Source organism: Nothobranchius furzeri, chromosome 1 (assembly GCF_043380555.1).
Source record: "Nothobranchius furzeri strain GRZ-AD chromosome 1, NfurGRZ-RIMD1, whole genome shotgun sequence".
In the NCBI taxonomy this organism is placed as follows: Eukaryota; Metazoa; Chordata; class Actinopteri; order Cyprinodontiformes; family Nothobranchiidae; genus Nothobranchius; species Nothobranchius furzeri.
Window position 1 is genome coordinate 76,420,735 of NC_091741.1, and position 24,852 is coordinate 76,445,586.

A 24,852-nucleotide genomic window follows, 5' to 3' on the forward strand; every position below is an offset into this window, starting at 1 on the left:
TCAGATTTTAGTGGTGTGAAGCAAAAACGAATACTTAATGCACATTTATAGTAGCCTGGCAAGCCATACCAATGCTTCCTTATGGGAATTCAATCATCAATCACTCAATCAGCGCTGAGCAGTGTACATCACACCGGGCAATGCTCAGTTTCTCATAAACAACCAAGATGGCTTCTGATGTGGCATACACTGCAGCTCTTTCCTCTATTCTAAATTACTTGGTCATGTCTTTAAAACCACAACAAGAAGAACCGCTAAAAGCTTTTCTTCTAAAGAAAGTAGTTTGCGCCATTGTCAGAGGCCAACTTTTTACTACAACTAAAACCAACAGCATTGCACGATACAGTCGTCATTTTCGCCTAATTTCTGATTAATTATTTTTGAGCTGGCTCCAGTCCCTCGTGGTGCTCTCTGCCTCTGAGTATCCAGACTCGTCCTCTGTGTAGAATAGACAGAGGACGAGTCTGGCAGGCCAGGCTACATTTATAGTGGTCACAGGATTCAAACATGGTTTTAATTAAACTTAATGGAATATTTTTGTAAATTAAAATGATATACTTGGCATTTTTTTATTTTATGCTATAGTAATGTATTAAAAAAACATTTTATTAAATCTCTGACATATCCTATAATGGACTCCAAGACTAGCCAGGATAAATAACTAATTGTAGGATTATGTGGGTTTTTGCCAGCCATGGTAATAAATTAATATTTAATTTTCTTGATCAAGATTTTAAACACAAAAACTAATAATACATCAGCCATAATATTTTGGCTATTCGTTCATATGACTAAAAAAACGTATATAATAAAATTCTCCAAACTATCCAAAACAATTTTTAGAAAAAGTAAAAAAAAAAAAAAAAAAAAAAAGCATGTTTTGTTTCCTTTCCGAAACATCATTCTTTCCTCCATAAGGTGGCCAGGCTCAGCCTTTGAATTAGGAACTCTGACATCCAGGAAACACTCTGAGGTGTTCTTCACATCAGTAGGAGCCAGCTGAGGTGGTTTTTGCATTTTGTCAGAATGCCTCCTGGACACCTCCCTGGAGAGGTTTTTAAAGCCTATCCTGCCAGCAGGAGGACCACAGATCCATCCAGGACACACAGAGGGATTATGGTTATGCTGGCCAAGGGAATGCCTTGCAGTGGATCAACTGGTAGAGAGAGGCTGCTGGGGAAAAGACATCCTTACAAACTCCCATGTGACCTTATTCTGTTTAAAAAAGAAAATGAATTAATTGATAAATGAGTAAATAAAGGATATGCTTTAACATGAGCTATGTACTCAAGTTTGCTGCCAGTCTTCAAATTATGTTTTTGTTTTTTCTTTTCAGCGAACAGGACTGTCTTTCAGGCTCTTAAAGGCAGAGCTGAAATGATGAGGTAGCCACTCTGTTTGTTTGTCTGTCTGTCTGTCTTGGCTTCTGTCAATGGAGCAATAGCGCCCTCAAGTGGGAATCAAAATTAATTACTAATTTCCATCTGTGTCTAGTTTTTCAGCAAACACAGAAGAGCGAGTCTCAATAATACTGTGTATTATTTTAAACATTTTTTAAAAGACTAACAACATTATTTTAACCAACAATATTAATTTGCATGGAATGTGCCAGATGCACAGTCTGTGTTGGGTGTATGAAGTTACATTCAGAGAGATGGAGCGCTTATAATAAATGACAAACATATTTAGTGGCACGGCACGGCCTTTATATCTTTTTTGTTGAATATGGAATTTAATTTAATTTTTTGTTACAGTTTTAATTTTCATTAAAACGCCTTAACACGTGTTGAGATAGGCTGCATCTGCAAAGTTATTAAACCCGTACATTGTTTTCAACAATACTGTTATTTATGTTAATTAAAGTTTTAACGCATCATTTGCACATGGTAGATTATGTTTAGGTTATTAAAATGGGTACTGTACCTTTAACAGCGCAAACCTAGAAACCATAGTGCGCATGCGTACAGAACTTGAACGTTCTGGCGGGCAGCAAAACTCGGAAACCACCCGGGAACAGCTGATTAGTAGTTTATATATCTTTACTGGTTTGACTAAACTGCACTATGGTAGAAGGACCGGGCTGTACGTTAAATGGAGAGAAAATCCGCTCTAAGGTGAAGACAGGACAGGAAGTAAAACAAGTCAGGGGCAGTTTGACGAATGTGAGTAAACATAAGCTACTACACATTAGTCGACTTGTCTTCGTCTTTTAGGCAAGCATTTGATTTATCAGAGACCTAGCACACCTTTTTGGTGCCGATACATTATTAGAAACATTTTGTGTCTCTTCTTAGAAGAACAACTCTGAAACAAATGCTTTCCACGGTTTTCTTGGATGTCAGTACACTGGTGTGGAAACCCTTGGCAAGGAGCTCTTCATGTACTTCGGCTCGAGAGCTTTAAGGTAAATTGTACAGCGTTAGCACACCCTACCTTTTATTTAAGTTACTTGCTGCTTTCTCTTTTTAATTGTATTTATTTATTTCATCTGTATTAGTTAAGCAATGCAGATCTGATTATGTGACCTGTGGAAAAGGAGCCTACTTTTTTAAAAAAAATTAGGTGTGTGTTTGTCTTTTTAACACCTTGATCTAACAGCTGAAGTGTCTCCTTAGCCTTCATTGATGTCTACAGGAGTTAGTCATCACTAGATGTAACAAATTAGCTGTTAACAATCTAAAACATGCAGGAAACATGCTGGAAGCAGATTTCAGCTCCACTCTGAAGTTGCAAGTGTGGCATTCTGGCTACGGGGGCGGTGGGGTCTGAGTGTCTTTTCATTAACCCTGTAAAGGGTAATTTTAGCATATTCTGGCTAAAGAAAATGATTTAAATTTTTGAAAAAGTTGCCTTTAAATCCATGACACATATCAAACGGGATCAGAAACTAACTTGTCTCACTTCGTAGACTCATTCATATTTTTTGGGGCAGTAGGGGACAGTAGATGGATGTGACATAGGTTCCCCATAGTTGACTGAAACATTCATAAATTCCCTTTTGTTGTTGTACTTTTGTTTACTTTTTCTTCGTTGTGATACATGAGGAAGAATATGCCCTAATGCAAGATTATTTCATCTCTGCTGTACACACTGAGCGGAGGAAAAAAGCTATTTTTAAGTCATTTTCCCATATTCGACGTTTCATGACCAGATTTCTGTCTTTGCAATTTCTAAATGATTTTGATTTCCCTCTTTATTAACCTAGGGCTTTGCAATTACTCAAATTTCTATTCCAACTTTGGTTCAAGATGATCACAAAATAATGTAACTTACAAATGATTTAATATTTTTGAAGAAACTCACATTCCATTTTGTAAACATGCTATTTTGTCAGTCCCACTCACCCACCCCTTCCACAAGTACTAGCTTTCTCCTGTGGTGTTTAAAAAGTAGGGATGCACCGATCAGGTTTTTTGCTGCCGATACCGATATCAAAGAATGCTGATCACAGATACCGATCACGTGGATTGGCCAGAAATTTTCTACAACATTATAATGAGTGCTACAAACTACATAATCTGGGAATAAAGGAAATGTAACCTAATCTAAAATGGTCTGTATTAGGGTGGTCACGGTGTGAAAATTTAACCTCACGGTTATTGTGACCAAAATACCACGGTTTTCGGTATTATCGTGGTATTTTTTTTAAACGTGCTACATTTTCACACAATTAAATGAACCCTTTATGTCAGGAAATATTGTCCTCAGTTTGTGTCTAAATTTTGCCTAAAATGTGTTATTTTGTAATTATGTTGTTTGTTTACATTTTTCCCTTTAGTCTTTAAAATACCAATATTTGCCCATAACTTCTTATTTTATGTCTGTTTGATTTCATAATTTTAAAAATATTAGATCAGATGATAGTACTCAAGTAGCCTTCTAATCAGATACTTTTTTTTACCCTTATTTGAGTAATAAACCCTATATCCGGAAAATATTGTCCTCGGTTTGTGTCCTTCCAGTGAGCTTTGCGGATTTGGGAAAATCTCATCAGGCAGTAATCATTGTTAAATTCATAATTATTCTCGGAGAGACCAACTCTTATTTGCCCCTGGGAGCCCCGTAATGCATAGCGTCATTTCAACATGGCGGTGTCCACGACATGGTTTATATGCAGGTAGCGGCGCTGCGGCTGCTTTATATAGCGACTCGTTTCATTCTCCCTCAACCCAAATCCTCGGATCATGCATTTTAGATAAAACGCTAACGTTCGCTTGCCTTGCGTTGACTGTAGAGTTGTGGGTGATGGTCACGCAGATGTGTCATGAGATTTGAAGCGTTGCTGCCTTTCACAGACACTTTTTCTGCACGTGTTGCAAACAGGATAGCCGAAACTGTCCCTCGGCATTCTTCAAATATCCAAAAGATGCCCGTACTTCCCACTTCATCTTATTTGAGGGATAAAAAATGTCCTCCTGAGCGCTGCCGTCTCCTCCTTTGGCCATTATTTCAGCTTTAGCTTCAAGAAAGTTTTGGTTGTAAACAGAGCACGCATGTGCCGCCGGCAACTTCAGCAGATGATACGGTGGCTGGTAAGGGTCACCGCGCCTACACCGCAGCCACGGTAAACCCACCGAGATAATATTGTTTTTTTTTAAACAAGACGGTTATTACTGTATTATTGTCAACTTTTTTTTACCGGGGTTTACCGCTACACTGGTTACCGTGACAACCCTACGGCTGATCGGTCTGCTTTGATCTATTTTGAAAACTCAGATCAAAACCGATAGGGGCACTATGGGCCGATTGGGATCAAATGCCGATCCATCGGTGCATCCCTATTAAAAAGCAAAACCACTCTAACGAAAGCACAACTAGGGCATATGTCATCTGTTAAATAATACCTCTATTATTTGCAAAGATAACTTCTAAACACACTGTTAGTGCCCAGTAATGATATTTGAAATGGTTTTATTTCCAGTCTTTAATGCTCCTGGAAGAAACAACCCCTTTTTTCATAATCACTCTTTACTTGGACATCCACACTTTCCTGCAGTACGTTTACATGCAGCCAATATCCGGGTTATGATCGGGTTAAGGTCGGTATTCGGGTTTCTGAGTTGATCAGAATAACCCGTTTACAGGCATAAATAGAAAGAGTTACTTCTAACTTGCATAACCCGATTTAAATGCGGACGTTGGGGTAGCGTCAGGACGTATGGACTACGTCTTTACAGGCATAAATAGAAAGAGTTACTTCTAACTTGCATAACCCGATTTAAATGCGGACGTTGGGGTAGCGTCAGGACGTATGGACTACGTCCAGACGCAATATGCGTCATTTCCGGTTCTTCTTGTTCCAGTATCCGTGAAAACAACAACATGTTTCCCAGTTCGGAAGAGATAGTGACCGCGTTTCTTTGCGCTTTAGTTCCTTCGTCACTCCAAAAGTGTGGTGCTGTGCCGCGACTCGCCATTTTGCTCCCAACTTGTTGTTTACTTCCGGTGTTCTGGCGCATACAAGACGTCTCGCTACTCAAAAGACCCAAGATTCCTTGCGAACAGAGCATGCGCAGAACACACGCTTTGATGGGGATATCCCGATATGCGTTTACACGACCAAACATTCGGGTTAGAAAAGGGTTACCCCAGGTGTAGTAACCGGGTTTTTAAAAACCCGGTTATGAGCATATCCGGGTTTTTGGCGGTGTTTACAAGGACCTGCGGAACCGGGTTATTGTGAATATTCGGGTTTTAAAGGGGTTACTGGCTGCATGTAAACACACTGATAGAAGCCATTCTCTGTTTTTCTTTTTATTTTGCGTCCATTAGGGATGGACAGTATATCGGCATCAAAATCGATATCAGCCAATGTTAGTCATTTTTTTACGTATCGTATCGGTCCAATTAAAAAAATGGCCGATATTAACAACCAATATTTTTTCCATCTCTTCTCCATTTGTTTGCCTTTTTCAGAGGGTAAGAGGGGTGATGTGTATTTGTTTAGTCATGTCACAGTGAGTGTAATCATTTCAGAAGCGTAAATGGTATGTGTTGTGTGTACATAATAACGTAAATTCAGCTTTAATAATTTTTATTCAATAAAAATCTGCTAATTTTAGAATCATTAATGTCAGTATATCGATGTCTGCAAATACGTAATCGGCCATAACAGTGATCTTAATATCGGATATTGGTATCAGCCCAAAAATGTCATATCGGTGCATCACTAGTGTCCGTGTTTTTTAATGTTGAAGATTAAGATGTTAAAGGTTGTGCCTAAATACGATTTAAACCATTGACTGTTAAAATTGTAGCGTTAGACTTTATAGCGTAACAACTGCATATTTAATTATGACCAATGAGATGTGATGATTCCATGTGAATATGAAATATCAACCTGATTGATCTTTGAATGTTTAATTAGAAGAGTTTAGGATTCTTTGCTTATTCAGGGACCATAAACACACTTCGTATTAATTCAGGCAGAGTCAAGTATATAAAAAAATTTATTTTATTTTTCTAATCAGTTATAATACATGACAAGCTATGAATAATATGTGGTGGAGTGTATGTGTGGTGATGGAATGTGAGTTGTAGGTGGTGTGGTGTAAAGTAGATTAAAAAATCAATGCGTTTCTAAGGAGAGCGATTCAACCGAAACGGCATTTGGGATTTTATTTAGAAATATGACGACCGGAAGTATGTTAGCGTATGTTAGCGTTTAATGTTGAAACCTGCCCCGGCCATTCATTAATTCATTTAGAAAAATTACAACCGTAAGTATGTTAAATGACAACTACATATGAACTATAGAGAAATAATAGATTTTACGTACTATTTCATATTAAAACGTATCAATTACAAGCGTAAGTATGTTTGCCGTTTTCTGTAAGTACGTTTGCCATTTTATTTTGTAATTTATCCCGTGCATTTCCCGTCTTGACCGTCCTGACAGTGGCTGTTGTCCTGACAGTGGAGCCTCCACCGGGAGCAGCCTGACAGTGGAGGTCTGCAGCCAGGTGCCTCTCGTATTTTCCGGAGTATAAGTCTCTCCGGAGTAAGTCGCACCAGCCATAAAATGTATAATGAAGAAGAAAAAAACATATATAAGTCGCACTGGACCATAAGGCGCATTTTGGGGGGAAATTTTATTTTATTTTTTTACAAAATCTGAGACCAAGCATTTCACATTGCAAGACAAGTACTGGTAACAGTAGCAGAATAAACAACCAGGGCGCAGCAGCACACCACGGTCTCCAGCAGAGGATTGCAGTGTTTCAGACCCTCCCAACATGCAGGGAGAGCTCATTCCTGGTCCGGACCCGGTCCGCAGCAGCGCAGTATACATAATTTGGTATATAAGTCGCTCCGGAGTATAAGTCACAGGGCCAGCCAGACTATGAAAAAGAGTGCGACTTATAGTCCGGAAAATACGGTTACTCACTGAGCTGCAGATTTTCGGTGGTTTCCCTCAGAGCTCCACAGGCGACAATATCCGCTTCAGACCTCAGCGATCAGAGCTGGGCACCCGGGCTGCGTGAGCTCACGCTCTATTCCCCCGCAGTGGTCGGATCCAACCCAGGGACATGGTACAGAGTCTCAGTGTCCAGCTGTGCCAACAAGTCATATTTCAGCCCATTTTGACCGGACAGCATTTTCCCCCATTTAACCAACTAAATAAAGTAAGAAATATTATTTTATTTACCGATTAAAAAGGAAGCAGACTTCTTAGTTGTTCTTGTTATTGCAATCAATACCACAGCTTGCCATTTGTGTCCAATAATTCTATGATTAACATCCAAATACAGAGGACACAAAGGAAGTTCAGAGAATTGAAATAGACGAAAATTGTTTACGTGAGGCCAAGGCTGAGGCCATAGCTCTGATGGCTCATGCTATCTGTCAATCAATTCTAATTATTTATAATTTCAAGCATTTAGTGACACCTAAACAAAAATAAATTCACCCCCCTCAGAGTTGTTGTGACTGTAAACTAGACCTATTAAACCTAAATGTTTTTTGTAGAGGCTGTAAACCTGTTAATTCCAGCGGTGAAGGTGGTGTTTTCTAACATGGGAGACGATGAAAATTCAAGCCAGCACCTAGCAGATAAGGGGGGACTTCTGATTTTCTCACTTCCTGGTTGGCTTCACAAAATTCAGACAATGACTGTGTTCAAATTCAGGGGTTGCATGCTCATGAGTACCCGTCCTCAATGGTCTCAGGAGAACTTGTTCTTCCGGATTTGGATAGTCTAGCCTTAAATAATAGTCCTGCCCCTACTTCGGCGGATGTCCTCCTGTCACCTAGCAACTGCTACCGCACTAAGAAGACGCTGCAGAAGTGGAGCTTGCACATGTTTCAAACTTTTCCCTGTTTAGTTACTGTTTGAAGAGCAACAGCAGATGTACCACTGGTGTTCTGAGAAATTCTCCATTCATCCATTTTCTTCCGCTTATTCGTAATCAGGTCATGGGGCACCAGACTTCCCTCTACCCAGCCACAAGTACGTGGTCGAATACCTTCTCCAAATCCACAAAACACACGTAGACCTGAATTTGAACAAAGCCAATGACTTCATCTTGATTTAAACAAATGCATGAATGTTACAAAAATATATATTTGACTCTTTATTGACTCTTTGTGTTTTAATGAGCGTTTATAATTATTCTAGTGTGAAAAAAGTAATTTTATACTCAATTTATATTCTCATACAGTTTCATCAACATTAAACAGCACAACTCTGCCACCTGCTGATTTAAGTTGGTACTCGCAGTCTCCATAAGACGTAAACTCAGGATTGTTTCCCAACTCAATGAGTCATCAAGTTAAATATTAGTGATTTTAATACAGAGCAAAATTATTGACATTACATTTTATTGAATAGCTGAGCAGCCCAATTTCAGCCTTAGTTTTACTTGTGTGGTTTGAGTTTCTGTCTAATGAGTCTCATGTCTTTACACTGCTGTTGTGACATTTTCCTGTAAAACGTTGCACGACTCACCCAGGGATTTCAAGACATGCAAACCCTGAGGGAACAAAGCGGCTCTTAAAACACTTCTTTGTTAGACTTTTCATCTGGTTTGTTTGGAGCAGTGTTTTGTTTCCTTTAAACAATTTGTTCTATTTTGCCAAAATAAAGGGCAAAGTTGTTTTTCAAAGGAGGACAACATTTGTATTCTCTTGGTTTACAAGTATATTACAAAGTCCTGCAGGTCTCATAATGGTACCTTTGGGTACGTTTTATATATCTTCAAGGATTTTATGAAGTGTTATTGATCTCTGAAGTATAGCCAATCTTAAAAAGCAGCAGTAGTACAAAGTTTCCTCCATTTAAAACCATTTATTCCTTTTCTTAGAGTAGAGTGATGACAACCAATGTCTTCTGAGGAGCTTTTGTAGACAATTCTACCATCAAGCATCTCTACAGTACTTTCTCTATGGTCCAGTGAAGGTTGTTGGGACTCATTTAAACCAATCTTCCCTGTAAAGAGCAGTTTTGTTCCAGTGTAGTTTTTAGAGAGGAGCACCTCTGATACCAATTCTTCCAATTCTAGTTATTTTCATCTGGTAGACCTTACTTTGAATGGCGTCAGGAGAAGTCATAAGCTCAGGGTTTCATGCCTCTTATTTCTCTTAATTGTCTTTTTGATTCTGTGTTAAGGGACTATTTGTGGTTATATTAAAATTGTGTGTGTGTGTGTGTGTGTGTGTGTGTGTGTGTGTGTGTGTGTGTGTGTGTGTGTGTGTGTGAGATTATAGGCAGTAGTAAAACTATGTAGAAAATGTAATCTCTGTAGAAACCCTAACCCTTCCAAACCCTTTTAATATTTTCCTGCAACTCTACTTTTCACAGTTTCTACTTCATTCTTAGTCATTAAATATGGTGACCTTGTAAAAATACTTTTAAAGCTCAAGTTGTTAGTAACAGCTTTTATTAAAGTAAAGTGTGTGGTAAAAATATTTCCTGTGGCAGTAAAACTTTAGAAAGTTGTTTTCCCAGTGGCTTTTGTTAAAATAATTACAGATTTGTTTGTCTGTGGCTTGAGTTAATGCTCCTCTTGTGTTGTTGAATGGTCACTGAGTTAATGATGCATTTTAGTTTTGGGGGGTTTAGTTCTTTCATATTTATAAAGCATGCATTTTTCAAAAAGTAAAAAGCACATGAAGTAGATTCACTTAGCAGTTACCTGAGCTTTATTTTTGGAATTGGCCCTTAAAAGAGGTATACACTCATTTAGATAAGTCTTCTGTGGTCTCCAGTACGAATAAATGCCTTGCAAGTCATTTTCAGTGGAAATAAAGCTCTGGCACTCCTGTTTCAGGAAGTAGAAGTTACTTGGAGGTGTAGGTAAAACAGCAGAATTTAGACTATAACATTGATACACAAATGCCTCTCTTCTGATTGACTAACGGCAACGCCACTCTTCCGCTGCTTCCGTTTACTCTTCTTTCTAAAAATTTTAGTTGCTAATGCTAATGGTTAGCTACTACTAGCTGATACACTCTCTGCTCTCTCCTAGCTGCAAAATAAACAGCCTTTTGCTGTTTTGAGTGGGTGAGTCCATGAATGCAAACTTCTGAGTGCAATGTATATCTGTGGGTTTTTCTGACCTGTTTTCCTATCCATTTTGTTTCAGCGGGTAATGGAGAAAATTGAAGTAGATGACCATTTTCACTTTTAGCATGAATGTGCAACTTGGATCATACCGTAAATCCTCTAATACAGGCCCGGGCCTGTATTTGACTCAAGCTCATCAAGCTCCAGGCCAGGGTCCGAAATTAACACTCGCCACTCGCCAAATGCGAGTAAATTGCTCCATTTGGCGAGTAAATTTTTGAGCTCTACCTGCCACCTGGCGAGTAAATGTTTGCACCAAATTAGTTATGTTTATCAGTCATCTTCCACGGATTTCTGATACTCCTCCCGCCTGCATGCAACTTACACAAACGTACGCGAAACGTGAACGCCGCATCCAACGTCATTTCCACCTATCCCATTCAATCAGTTTATCAAGTTAGCCGTTAGCTTCGTGTTAAAACTAGCGGTGAAATGTGGCGGTTTTTAACTGGAGTCAGCCAGCCTTCCAAAAGAAAACTCGTCGAACTGGAAGAAAAACCACCAGGACCAGTGGCAACCAGAAGATTTTGTGAAAAGTGGCGAACCGGAGACGGCGGAGTCGTGAGACACTGGCTACATTATGATGGCCACGTAGCGTTGCTGCCTTTCACAGACAACTGTCCCTCTGCATTCTTCAAATATCCCAAAAAAAAAAATGCCCATACTTCCGACTTTGTCTTCTTTGAGGGATAATAAATGTCCCAAGTGCTGCCGTCTCCTCCTGCCATTATTTCAGCTTTAGCTTAAAGAAAGTTTTGGTCGTAAACAACAAAGTGCGCATGTGCCGCCGGCAACTTCCAACAGATGATACGGTGGCTGGTAAGGGTCACCGCGCCTACACCGCAGCCACGGTAATCCACCGAGATAATATATATTTTTTAAAAACAAGACGGTTATTATTATTGTCTACTCTTTTACCGGGGTTTACTGCTACACCGGTTACCGTGACAACCCTAGCCCTGACACACTTTCAGATATTCTCATGGTGCAGCTGTGTTCTCCAGAGATCAAGGACTAGGACCCAAATGAGGCTGTGATGCTTTGGCACAAAGACGGTGTCAGAAGCAGGAGGCCAGACTTCATGGACAGAGAAAACAAGGAGTCTGACTAGATTTCAATGAAAGAGTTCATAAAAACATCTCTAAAAATAAATAAATAAATAGTAAAAATGACAAAAGAGTTGTTTTCCATATTAATTGATGTTTTAATTATTTTGTCACTCTGTTTGGAATCAACATAATATAGAATTACATGCTTTAGGTAGATCTAAATCATTTATAATTTTGGCCGGTAAAAAATATGCTTGGCCGGTAGATTTTCATCATCTACCGGCCAACTTGGCCGGTGAGTAAAAAATTTAATTTCGGACCCTGCTCCAGGCCTTTATTGGAAGGAGGACCAGAATTAGAGGCAGGCCTCAATTTCTATTTGAGCAAAATGAACTAATGGTTCGCTGGAGTTTTTGACAATTAAAATTGCGTCCACATTTTCAAAGTTAAACACATTTCTTTTAACAACGGTAGTTTCTGCTTCAGCCCTCTCCCCCCTCCCCCTGCGCAGCGGCCGCAAACTTACTGATGCGCCTGCAGCCTCTCGGAGTTCCTGCTGCTCTAAACATTAAAATAATTATTTCATTTTCTGTTCCTCACTTCTGATTACCTTCAATGGTGTCTGTTTGTTGCAACCACCAGGTACAAAAACTAACTTGTTTTTATTTGACTATTTTTCTGTCCTGTATCTGTTTATTATCTTCCTGCATCTCCTCTCAATCCTAAAGAAAAACTGTTACCTGGGTTCATATATATTCACCTTATGAGTTACCTTTGAACTGCAGTTCTAAAAGATCTACCGACCGCAAAAACAGCGGAGTGTGCACTGCTCGCCAGCAGCACCGGTGAGGTCCGTCACCTGGAGGACAAGGCGATGCGCCCCGCTCCACAGCAGCAAAACGCATCAGGCACAAATAAAAGAATAAAAGACAGAAAACATAAAAGGAAATGAGCCGACATGAACGATCGCGTGTTAAATTAGTTTTTGAAGTGGCGACACCTGATTTGATAATGTTACTGTGGCCGTGCTCAGGACGCAGATGTCTGGAGCGCGTCAACGATCAGAGCTTTGCATGCGCAAGCTGGTTAAGGTTAGGATGGGGTGAGGGGAATGTTAAATTGCAAGAGGGTAAAGGTCACAATTTGGTTAAATGTCCGTTTTACGGCGGGTGTCAGTACCGACGCTCAGGCACAGCGCGTTGCCTCCCGATGCGCAGGAGTTTGTCACCTGCTGACAGCAGGCTGCTGTCTTTTCCGTGGACTGCATCTTGCCGGTCATTATCACGTGACAGCGACTAGTCGATGACAGGCATAAAAAGTCACTATAGAGAGGTGAAGTCGACTAGTGACTAGTTCATACAACCCCTGCTACTGCTCCCCAGAGTGTTCTGCAGCATAATCAGCACGTTCTCCTTGAACTTGATATCAAATTGTCGCCTCCTCTTCGTCTCTGCACGGTTAAAGTTACCCTCGCGGTCTATCACTGGCAAATCAAAAGTGAGACGGATGACACAACCGCCCCCGTTCTTGCTTGTTACCACATTCCACCCGGCCACAATAAAAAACCGGCCATTATTCACCTCCGCCGACTCCGACACCGGTCAAAATATGATACCCGGCAGTTAATTAAATACAGGCTAATATTAGAGGATTTACGTTATTTCAAAAAGCACAAGTATTGCACATAAGCTGTAATTTTGGGGAGTTACATTCTTTCTTTATTGTATGCTAATTGAGCTGCAGTCCATTTTGGTCACGATATGTATAAAACACACACGCAGTGTGTTGCATTATTTGGGACTTTAAACTGTGATGTCCCTCTATCCAGTCAACTCCAGTTTTCTCATCTGTCCTCTCAACTTCTAAGTAATTTAGATATGCCAGCTTCAGATTCATGTTTATTGTCTTTCTTACTCCTTACTTTCAGGCTCCACTTTGGTATGAATGGGTCGATGAGTCTAAATCCTGCTCAGAGGAAGGTTACAACGGGCTCGGCAGCAGTGCTGGAAATACACCTTACCAACGACACTGTGGCTTTCTTTGACAGCACTGTAGAAATAAGGTAATGGGGACAACAGCATAGGTAAGATAGATTGAGGTGACAGCAGTTCACCTTGGAGTATGGGCCTGATTCACTGAGTATGTCCTACATTAGGCTTTGAAGACAGCGGCTGTTGTTGCATGAAAATTGCTGTCGTTTTTTGGTCTAACATTTGTCCTGATCACATTGTGTTATGTCCCAGTGTAATGTTCAGTAGCCAGACAGACATTTATTTCTACTGTCTGAGAATTTCACCTATGTTGTCCCATCTCACAAGGAAGAAACTGAAACCATTTAGAGAGGTATAACCTCAGTAGAGCTCCCTTTGACCTGGTGCAAAATCAGAGGCGATGTATTTTCTAGAATTTTCCAGTATTAGAAAGCTTTATGTGGTTACAGGTTGACGGAGGACTGCAAGCAGAAGGTCAGGGCCATGGAGAGTCTGGATGTGTGCTCCTCAAAGTTCAGCTTCTCGCGCTCTGAGGAGGCTGTGAGGAGCCAGAGTAGCAGGATGCTCTGTGACGTTCTCCTAGACCAAGCCGTCATGCCGGGAGTCGGCAACATCATTAAAAACGAAGCCCTGTTTGACTCGGGCTTCCACCCAGCCGTGAAGGTATAGAAAAGATGATGGATTGTGCTCAGCAGAGGAATAAAAAATGAGGGTAAAAAAAATGCAAGACAACACTCGCAGCAAAAAAGTAGGAGCTTACTGAGCGTCGAATTGGAATGAGGAAGGTGAAATAGAAATAAGACAAACAAGCGCACTGCGGCACATATATCCTTTCCCTTATGTACAGTTTCAAAATGGAAATCTCTTCATGAATGCATGTGGTCTTTATGGAGACTCAAGGGGCTTTAGCCTCTGATTTGTATCATAGATTTACTTTCGTATCCGAATGGGGAAATCTTCATGAGAAGAGTAAAACATGCAGTGCCTAAAGAAATATGCCTATTATGAAAAGCCTTAACCTGTTCCTGTCCATTAAGGTCTTTATGATGTGAAAACTTCTAATAATAAACTATTACTCAAGCCTTCATTCTGCTAGGCTCTTCAAATATATTAGCACACTGGACCATAACATTAATCTAGGACTTTTGGCCTCTTCTTTTTTTGGGACTACTGAATGTTTATGAGCTTCTACCTCCATGACCAATCTCTTACGTGTCCATGAAGAGCAAAAACAAACAAACAATCTAGAATCAAGTCTTTGTTGCCCTGGCTGTGAGTCCCCAGAATATAAAACCAGTGTTTATTCTTGGCATATTTTTAAACCCAGCATCTTCAATCAGGTCTGTTGTTTTCCACGAGTATTTGCTGGGACTATCGATCTGTTAATGCTGAAAGGATTTTTGTCTGCTATTCAAAATGAGAGGTTTATTTGCTCTGACCAATGGCAGCTCATTTCCAGGTGCAGCTGTTGACAGATAAGCAAATCAACCATTTAGTGAAGATGACTAGAGACTTCACTCTTCTCTTTTATAAGGTTGGTCACTTTTACAGTTTTTATACACTCTCTTGTGTGCTGTAGTGGAAGTTGCAAATCAGAGAAGATTACATCACACATTCATATTAAACATTTGGTGATTTGCTTTAGATTTTAGACAGAGTAGAAAAGTACTCTGTTTTATTCTTTCTTTTGAGATGTTTCCTTGATAATTGTTTAGGTCTAATGTTTTTCTGCTCTATTCATCTCTTAGTGTCGCAAAACTGGCTCAGCTCTTTACAAACATTACAAAGTCTACAAACGTCCACAGTGTGACCGATGCTCTCATGCCATCACAGTCTGTCGTCTTGGCGATAATGGTAGAATGACTTACTTCTGTGAACGCTGTCAAAAAGGAGATCCCACCGGAGTTGATATCAGGTAGAAACCGTCATGGACCGTTGGCACTTTGACTGTGAAGTGCTGTTTTGCATGCTTGAAAACTCTGCCTGCATTTTTCGCAATTGCATTTTTAAATCCGTTCTCAGTTTTTATTGCTTTTGCTTTAAGTGTTGCTATTTTGCACAGTGTATTTTTCATGTTTTTTTTTTTTTCGTTTTTGTTTTTTGTTCAGTACTCTGGTCACCTTTTGTTGTTTTAAACTCAACTCAACCAAAACTTTACATAGCACATTTAAGTTTCTTTGAAGGTTTGAGATTTTGGTTGAAAAACTTTAGATAACTTTTCAAAACATTTTAGCTCAAGGTTAAATGTTGACAATACCTTGCTTTTTTTTTTTTCATATTTTGCAACACAGCTCTGACTACAAAAGTGAATCATAGTGATTATAATTTAATCAACCTAAATAACCTTTGGTCCACTTACTGATGTTCTTTTAAACTGTAGTCTTTTTTTTATATATAAAATAAACCTAAAATCTTCTTGTCAAGATTCATATTTAATGTTTGAACATAAAACATATTTTTTATTTAAATCTAAACACTAAAACTTACAATTGATCAGTTTAATTTTCATTGAATAGTAAATGTTTTTTATCAATCATTTTTCTGGTTTCTAGAAGATTTTTAAAACTACAGTTGTTGCTCTTTGACTTTGATTTTTCCCACAATGCTCCTCTGAAGCCAGAGTAATTGTAATAAATAATAACATGGAAGAAAAAATGCTGAAGCTGTGTGTCACGTTTTAAAACCCGTCTTTGCGGAAGTTGCACAGCTCTTTGAGGAGATATGTTGAAATTCACAGAGGCCATCTTTGCAGGCAGATGGGCTTGGCAGGGAGTGGGAAGTGTTATGGGGTGAAAATTAATGCGCATATAAGGCTGTGTTTGCCAGTTAGGGCGCAGGCTCAACGCCTCCTGGGCTATGTTTGAGCAAAGCTTTGTGAGGGGTTAGGATCTAAAGCCCTTACAATGCATTACACAGCTGATAAAGCAATCTGTGAGGACGTTCCTGAAAGCTGCAGCTTCTCTCCTCCTCCATGACTGTTGGCATCATAGATTTGCCTTTTTGTCAAAACATACTCCAGCTTCATGTCAGCGCACCAACATCTATGCTTGGAGCTATTATAATAAATACACTGTTTCCTTCCATATTTTCATTTGCTGTTGAAACTGGAAGTTTTTATCAGTTTTAATGTTCTCTTTATTGGTATTGTGCATAAGATTTTTATAATTGAAACATAATTCCTATTTTTATTATATATTTTTACATCTAGGGTTATGAATTTGTCATTTGTTACAAGCATACGAATTTATTTTCACACACAGTGCAGAATAATTCTGTCTTATTATTGTAGCGTAACACTCAAAGCAAAACTCCAAAACTGGCCAATTTATGTCACAAAAACAACATTGCATATTTAGCATGCATAAAAAATAAAACTTTTTGTTATGCATACAGCATTCAAATGATCCTAAAAGAAACTCAAAACCAAAAAAAAGATGCTACATGGAAAATGCATTATTTATTTATTTATTTATTTTTACCTCCCACTCATCAACAAAACAAAGTTCTCTTCCTCAGTTCAAGCTCTTCCATAAAAAAGCTGCATTTACTTGAACATTTTAAAAACATATTTGTGGGCTTCTTTTCATTAACTACTACACAATATAAGAATGTTTTCAGCAAGTTAGACATTAAAAACGTTTGCTTCTGTATAAAAAATAAATAAAATCCCTGAACTGAAGACTATAGCTTTTCAATGGGACCTATTCAATTTAATTCAATTTTGTTTATATAGTGCCAAACAACGACAAGAGTTATCTCAAGGCACTTCACATAAGAAACATTCCAATCCAGGTCAGTTCATTAAGCCAATCAGAAAAAAATGTTTCCTATATAAGGAACCCATCAAATTGCATCAAGACTTTACAGTAATCCTCATTCTAAGCAAGCATTTAGCGACAGTGGAGAGGAAAACTCCCTTTTAACAGGAATAAACCTCCAGAGGATCCTGGCTCAGCATAAGCAGCCATCCACCACGACTCACTGGGGATCGAGAAGACCGAGCAGACACACACACACACACACACACACACACACACACACACACACACACACACACACACACACACACACACACACACACCAAGCAATGTGTCTATGGTTACATTGTGATTTCTCAGTAAATATTTTATTTGGCGAGAGATAAACTTTATTGTATTTATCCTAGTGAATCTGTAATTAAACGGGTAAACTAGCAGTAGCACATCCAATGTCAAGGAAAGCAAAAAGTTATTATCAGGAGAGGGAGAATGTTTAAGTGTTTAGCAGCAGTGTGCTAGACGATGGCCCCCTCCATGAGGCCACCACAGCTCAGCAGAACACCATTGTAGCTTCTTCTGGGGAGAAAAACACTTAGAGAAAAAATAAAGTTAACTGCTGAAATAGCAGAAAATAATACAGTTAAAGACAGTGTTGGGAACGTTACTTTAAAAAAGTAATTAGTTATAGTTACTGATTACTTTGTCAAAAAAGTAACTCAGTTACTAACTGAGTTACAAGATCACAAAAGTAACTAATTACCAACAAAAGTTACTACTTAGTTACTTTTTTCATTAAAGAATGCAAGAATTACTACAATAGTAAAATATAAATGACTAATGACTGAACATAATAAAATGTATGTCCAAATGTTTTATGTAAACCTGAATAATTTAAACAAATACGCACTTAACAGGAGGAACTACTAATAGGAACATTACACTAATCTAGACTATTAAAAGGTCACTGTGTGATATTTAACAAGACCCCAATCAGCTAAAAACTAAAATTGCAAATAGAAACACCTGTAAAGGTTCCCGAGCCTTTAAATTGTCTCTCAGTCTAGTTAAATTACAGAAATAAATGTTATTTTGCACAGTATTCTAATTTTTCCAGCTTCACATAATTGTGTGTTTTTAGCAGCATTTCTGTTGCTGCTAATCTAGTAACGGTTAAATAAATAAATAAATATCCTTTAAAATGACACTAGAAGAGGCACAAGCCTGATGGAGGACTTAAATGTACTAACGTGGGTCAGACCCAACCACAGAAGAGCTGAAGCTGGGTGGTAAACACACACAGGTAGTTCTAATAACACCTGAGCTCCATGACGTTTGAGACTGATGCATCAGTGTTACAGCGGGACTAAAGACATGATCAGGAACAGGTTACAGCTGGATGATCTAGGAAGGCAGAAGATCAGGACGTCTGAGCGGTGAACAGGTGAGCGGACCTTCGGGACGTCCCGCTGTCACGCTAAGGGCACGGCTGCAGATCCGCAGATTTGCTGCTGCAGCAACAAATCTGCGGGGGGTCTGCAGCCGTAGATATACATCACGTCTTCCTCGTTCTTCACGGGCCGTGACGCACTTGGATGAAAACATCTGCCTCTTTAGCTCCTGATCAGCTGATGATGACAGCTTCAACACACCACGCTGCTTCACGCACGCATTTTCTTATCAGTAACAGAAACGATCGTTTTGTTAAAAGAAGACGTAATTAATTAGTTTGCTCGTTACAGAAAGAAATATTTTTTATTAACGCGGTTATTTTAAACGGCATTATTCCCGTCATTGCTTTGATGTGCATTCAGCGACTGAGACGGTGAAGGTCTCCGCCCACCCGGCCAATCATCATGGTGTTTGTAAGTGCTTTACCGACTCCTCTCTCTCCCTGGCTGCAGCTGAAGTGTGGCGGTCAGAAAGGCTCACGCTGTTGCTCAATGTTCGACAAGCACATAGTAACGCACAACCTTCCGTCCCCAGTAACGGTAACGGCGTTGCAACGGCGGGAAAAGTAATTAATTAGATTATTCCGTTACCTATAAAAGAACGCCGTTAGAAACGCCGTTATACTTAAATGGCGTTACTCCCAACACTGGTTAAAGAGCAGATTGTAGAAGAAAGTAGTCGAGTGTGAAAAGTGGTCAGTGTATCCTCCAGCAGTCTAAGCCTATTGCAGCATAACTACAGAGATAACTCTGGATAACCTAACCTTTTTAGATGGAGGCATGTTGGAGGCAGGGCAAGGGAGAGCCGTCTTTACCGACTGTACACTCCACCTCCCTCTACTCGCCCACTTGTCCAGATCTAGGCTAACATCAGATTTTAACTATAGGCCCTATCAAATAAAAATGTTTTAAACCTATTCTTAAAAGTAGACAAGGTGTCTGCCTCACGGACTAAAGCTGGGAGCTGGTTCCACAGGAGAGAAGCCTGATAACTAAAAGATCTGCCTCCCATCCTAATTTTAGATATTCTGGGAACACCAGTAAACCTGCGGCCTGAGATCGAAGTGCTTGGTTAGGAACGTATGGAACAATCAGGTCACTGATGTAATGGAGCTTGATTGTTAAGAGCTTTATATGTGAGAAGAAGGAGCTTAAAATCTATTCTGACTTTAACAGGTAGCCAATGTAGGGAAGCTAAGACAGGAGAGAAATGATCTCTCTTTGTAATTCTCATCAGAACTCTAGCTGCAGCATTTTGGACAAGCTGAAGACTTTTAACTACATTCCGTGGACTTCCTGAGAGTAATGAATTACAGTAATCCAGTCTTGATGTAATAAATGCATGAACTAGTTTTTCAGCATCACTCCTGGAAAGGATGCTTCTAATCTTAGCAATATTCTGAAGGTGGAAAAAGGAAATCCTACAAACTTGTTTAACTTGGGATTTGAATATGTCCTGGTCAAAGATAACACCAAGGTTCCTTACTTTGTTCTCAGAAATTAATGTAATGCCATTCAGGTCAGGTGATTGACTAAGCTATTTCCTTTTCTGGATTTCTCGTCCAAAGATGAGAACTTCTGTCTTGTCTTGATTTAAAAGCAAAAAGTTTAGAGTCATCCATTTTTTTTATGTCCTCAAGACAAGCCTGTAATCTACCCAACCGATTAGGTTCATCAGGGTTAATGGATAAACATAACTGAGTATCGTCAGCATAACAGTGAAAGTTTATCCCATGCTGTCTAATGATTTTATCAATTGGGAGCATATACAGTGGGGCAAAAAAGTATTTAGTCAGCCACCGATTGTGCAAGTTCTCCCACTTAAAATGATGACAGAGGTCAGTAATTTACATCATAGGTACACTTCAACTGTGAGAGACAGAATGTGAAAAAAAAATCCATGAATTCACATGGCAGGATTTTTAAAGAATTTATTTGTAAATCAGGGTGGAAAATAAGTATTTGGTCACTTCAAACAAGGAAAATCTCTGGCTCTCACAGACCTGTAACGTCTTCTTTAAGAAGCTTTTCTGTCCTCTACTCGTTACCTGTATTAATGGCACCTGTTTGAACTCATTATCTGTATAAAAGACACCTGTCCACAGCCTCAAACAGTCAGACTTCAAACTCCACTATGGCCAAGACCAAAGAGCTTTCGAGGGACACCAGGAAATGAATTGTAGACCTGCACCAGACTGGGAAGAGTGAATCTACAATAGGCAAGCAGCTTGGTGTGAAAAAATCAACTGTGGGAGCAATTCTCAGAAAATGGAAGACATACAAGACCACTGATCATCTCCCTCGATCTGGGACTCCACGCAAGATCTCATCCCGTGGGGTCAAAATAATCATGAGAACGGTGAGCAAGAATCCGGGGACCTGGTGAATGACCTGCAGAGAGCTGGGACCACAGTAACAAAGGTCACCATCAGTAAAACACTACAACGGCAGGGAATCAAATCCTGCAGTGCCAGACGTGTTCCGCTGCTGAAGCCAGTGCATGTCCAGGCCCGTCTGAAGTTTGCCAGAGAGCACATGGATGATACAGCAGAGGATTGGGAGAATGTCATGTGGTCAGATGAAACCAAAGTAGAACTTTTTGGTATAAACTCAACTCGTTTTGTTTGGAGGAAGAAGAATACTGAGTTGCATCCCAAGAACACCATACCTACTGTGAAGCATGGGGGTGGGAACATCATGCTTTGGGGCTGTTTTTCTGCTAAGGGGACAGGACGACTGATCCGTGTTAAGGACAGAATGAATGGGGCCATGTATCGTGAGATTCTGAGCCAAAACCTCCTTCCATCAGTGAGAGCTTTGAAGATGAAACGTGGCTGGGTCTTCCAACACGACAATGATCCCAAACACACCGCCCGGGCAACAAAGGAGTGGCTCCGTGAGAAACATTTGAAAGTCCTGGAGAGGCCTAGCCAGTCTCCAGACCTCAACCCCATAGAAAATCTGTGGAGGGAGTTGAAAGTCCGTGTTGCTCGGCAACAGCTCCAAAACATCACTGCTCTCGAGAAGATCTGCATGGAGGAATGGGCCAAAATACCAGCTACTGTGTGTGTGAACCTGGTAAAGACCTATAGTAATCGTTTGACCTCTGTTATTGCCAACAAAGGTTATGTTACAAAGTATTGAGTTGAATTTTTGTTAGTGACCAAATACTTATTTTCCACCCTGATTTACAAATAAATTCTTTAAAAATCCTGCCATGTGAATTCATGGATTTTTTTTTCACATTCTGTCTCTCACAGTTGAAGTGTACCTATGTTGAAAATGACTGACCTCTGTCATCATTTTAAGTGGGAGAACTTGCACAATCGGTGGCTGACTAAATACTTTTTTGCCCCACTGTATATAGAATAAAGACTTGGTCCAAACATTGAACCCTGTGGTACTCCACAAGTAACCCTGGAGTATGAAGAAGATTTGTCATGTACATTTACAAAATGAAATCTATCAGACAGGTAGGATTTAAACCAGCCTAGCGCTGTTCCTTTGATCCCTACAACATGTTCAAGTCTTTCTACAAGAACATTGTGATCTTCTGTGTTAAAGGCAGCACTGAGATCTAACAAGACTAGAACAGACACAAGATTCTTATCTGAGGCCATGAGAATATCATTTGTAACTCTCACTAATGCAGTTTCAGTGCTGTGATACTCTAAAACCAGACTGAAATTCCTCAAACAGATCATTAGTGTTTAAATGCTGACATACTTGGATGGCCACTATTTTCTTCAGGACTTTGGATAAAAATGGAAGGTTAGATGTTGGTTTATAATTCATTGGGTCCTCTGGATCCAGAGAAGGCTTCTTAAGTGAAGATTTGATTATAGCAACCTTAAAATCCTGTGGTACATATCCATGTACTAAGGATAGATTGATTATATCTAGAATGGGGGCAGTAACCAAAGGAAATGTTGGGATTGGTTCTAAAATGCAAGTTGAAGGTTTAGATGAAGCTAATATTTTTGTTAACTATTTCATGTATGTTATTGTATAAGGCACAAAAGCAGACTTTCATCTTTGGTATGTTCTTACTGTGTTTAGTTTCAAACTGCAGTTTTGGTTCTTTTTTAAAACACAGAAAAGGTTTCTTTTTTACCTTGCTGACTGTTTCGTTTACCGGCTGTAAACTTCCTCAAAGCTGACGCTGATGGTGGCATCACTTCTTTCTCCGTAAAAAAAAGGTAAAAAAAGAAACCTTTCCTGTGTTTTAGAAAAGAACCAAATATGCGGCAGACTTTCATAACGGCACTGATAATCAAATTCATATTTTAAATACACATACATCACATGGTCAAAAGTGCTGCAAAATGTATGGCCATCTCTATTTTATTGTAGCAATATCAGTTTTGCAAATTGCCAAACTGGCAATTCAGATGTTTGTGGCCAAAATGCTTAAGCCAAAAAAGAGGAAAAACAGAAGAGCTATGAAAACGTGGATTTGTTGCAGCTGATATCAGCGTGGCAATATTCTACAACAGTGGTCCTCAATAGTTCCTCTTTGTGGCCCCCGAGCTTGCTGTGTTCAGCTCTCCTCTGATGTGTCATTCTGCTAGTTCCTGAAACATGTGCATTTGGGTGATGATTCGATTCAGAATCAATTCTCGATACAAATCAATTCACAATACTCTTCATAATAAAAAATATCAACTAGAGTGTGTGTGTCTTCTGAAGAAGAGGGGAAAAAAAGATAATACAATGTCCGTATGTGTGAAACATGTTAAACTAATAAACAAGTTTTATTACATCAAGTAGCATGTATTCACATACACAAATAACATTTATCGTTGGACAGGAAGACTAATGGCAGCTCCACATCTGGGCCAGCATGGATCGGGGTGGATGGCGTTGGTCTGGGTACCGCATCGGTAGGATTTGTTCACACACTCTCCTCAGGAATAGGGTTGGGCAGCGGCCAAATATAAACAAATGCGTCTGCCGAACTTTTACTCCGTAATGTAAACTTTAATTCCTGCAGCATAGAGGAAGCTTGTTAAATATGTCAACACGGTGGATTTAATAGAAACTTTAAAGAACAAACTCTGGACGGTGTGAGGTGAGTTTGTCTCACTGCAGAAATAAAAACACACGGAGCATCAGCAGTCAGGTGCAGCCGCACCAACACTCGTGTGTGTGTGTGTGTGTGTGTGTGTGTGTGTGTGTGTGTGTGTGTGTGTGTGTGTGTGTGTGTGTGTGTGTGTGTGTGTGTGTGTGTGTGTGTGTGTGTGTGTGTGTGTGTGTGTGTGTGTGTGTGTGTGAGCGTGAGCGTCAGAAGGTGCAACAATAACCTGTAGAATAATTAAAGTCATCATGCAAGAGCAGCTATCTCTGTGGTGGACCACACCAGTTTCTGCCACTAGGAGTCGAAAGGGATAATAAATAATAATTAATAATAATAATAAATCACACACAATGTTGTGAAAATTTAAATTTCCTTTTTGAACTATTTCTGTTGAGAGTTAATGTTTAAAATCAGTTTGGTTGTTACTGACAGCAGCTGCATTTAAGTTTCAGTTTCTGTTTTGACTGAACGCTGCTGCAGCATGGAGGTGTAGTTCTCAGTCATCCTGGACATGATCATCCTGAGAGTTTTAGCTGAAAACAGCTGGACGTTTCTGGATATGTTGGAGACATTTAGCCTCTCATCCCAGAAGCTTCTTCCAGACTTTGGATGTGGTCAGAAACAAACACACTGATTGTGCTTTTCTTGCTTTCTCAAAAACATGTTTTTGTCTAAATGAAGGTGATATTGTTCATAGGATTAAAATTCATGTTAAAGTTAATATTATTTCATCAAGTAGGACCTGTGGTTAGCTAGCTCATGTAAAACATGTAATGTCTTGAAAGAATCGGAATCGATACGAACCGGAATTGAAATGAGGACTTGGAACCAGAATCGAAATCGTTCAAAATCAAATGTTGCCCAACCCTTCTCAGAAACGGAAAAATCTCCAAGCATGTGGGCGGGGCATAAGATGCACGGAAATGTCTGTGGTGGCTCCCTTAAATGATGGCAGTTGGGTGTGT

At 39.6% G+C, this 24,852-nt stretch overlaps 1 protein-coding gene across 4 annotated transcripts in view; it reads left to right on the top strand.

Moving 5' to 3' along the window:
* Window positions 1-1,960: 1,960 nt before the first annotated feature.
* neil3 (nei-like DNA glycosylase 3) overlaps window positions 1,961-24,852 on the top strand; it is a 38,961-nt gene continuing 16,069 nt past the window's right edge. For 3 of the 4 annotated variants that reach the window (XM_015950759.3, XM_015950770.3, XM_054739290.2), the window contains exons 1-6: window positions 1,961-2,162; window positions 2,295-2,404; window positions 13,541-13,675; window positions 14,054-14,267; window positions 15,064-15,138; window positions 15,353-15,519. In XM_015950759.3, the coding sequence (XP_015806245.1) occupies window positions 2,064-2,162; window positions 2,295-2,404; window positions 13,541-13,675; window positions 14,054-14,267; window positions 15,064-15,138; window positions 15,353-15,519 (800 nt within the window). In that variant the 5' untranslated portion in view covers window positions 1,961-2,063. Of the gene's footprint in view, window positions 2,163-2,294; window positions 2,405-10,466; window positions 10,502-13,540; window positions 13,676-14,053; window positions 14,268-15,063; window positions 15,139-15,352; window positions 15,520-24,852 lie in introns of all 4 variants that reach the window. The other variant, XM_070550317.1, reaches the window with a different exon arrangement.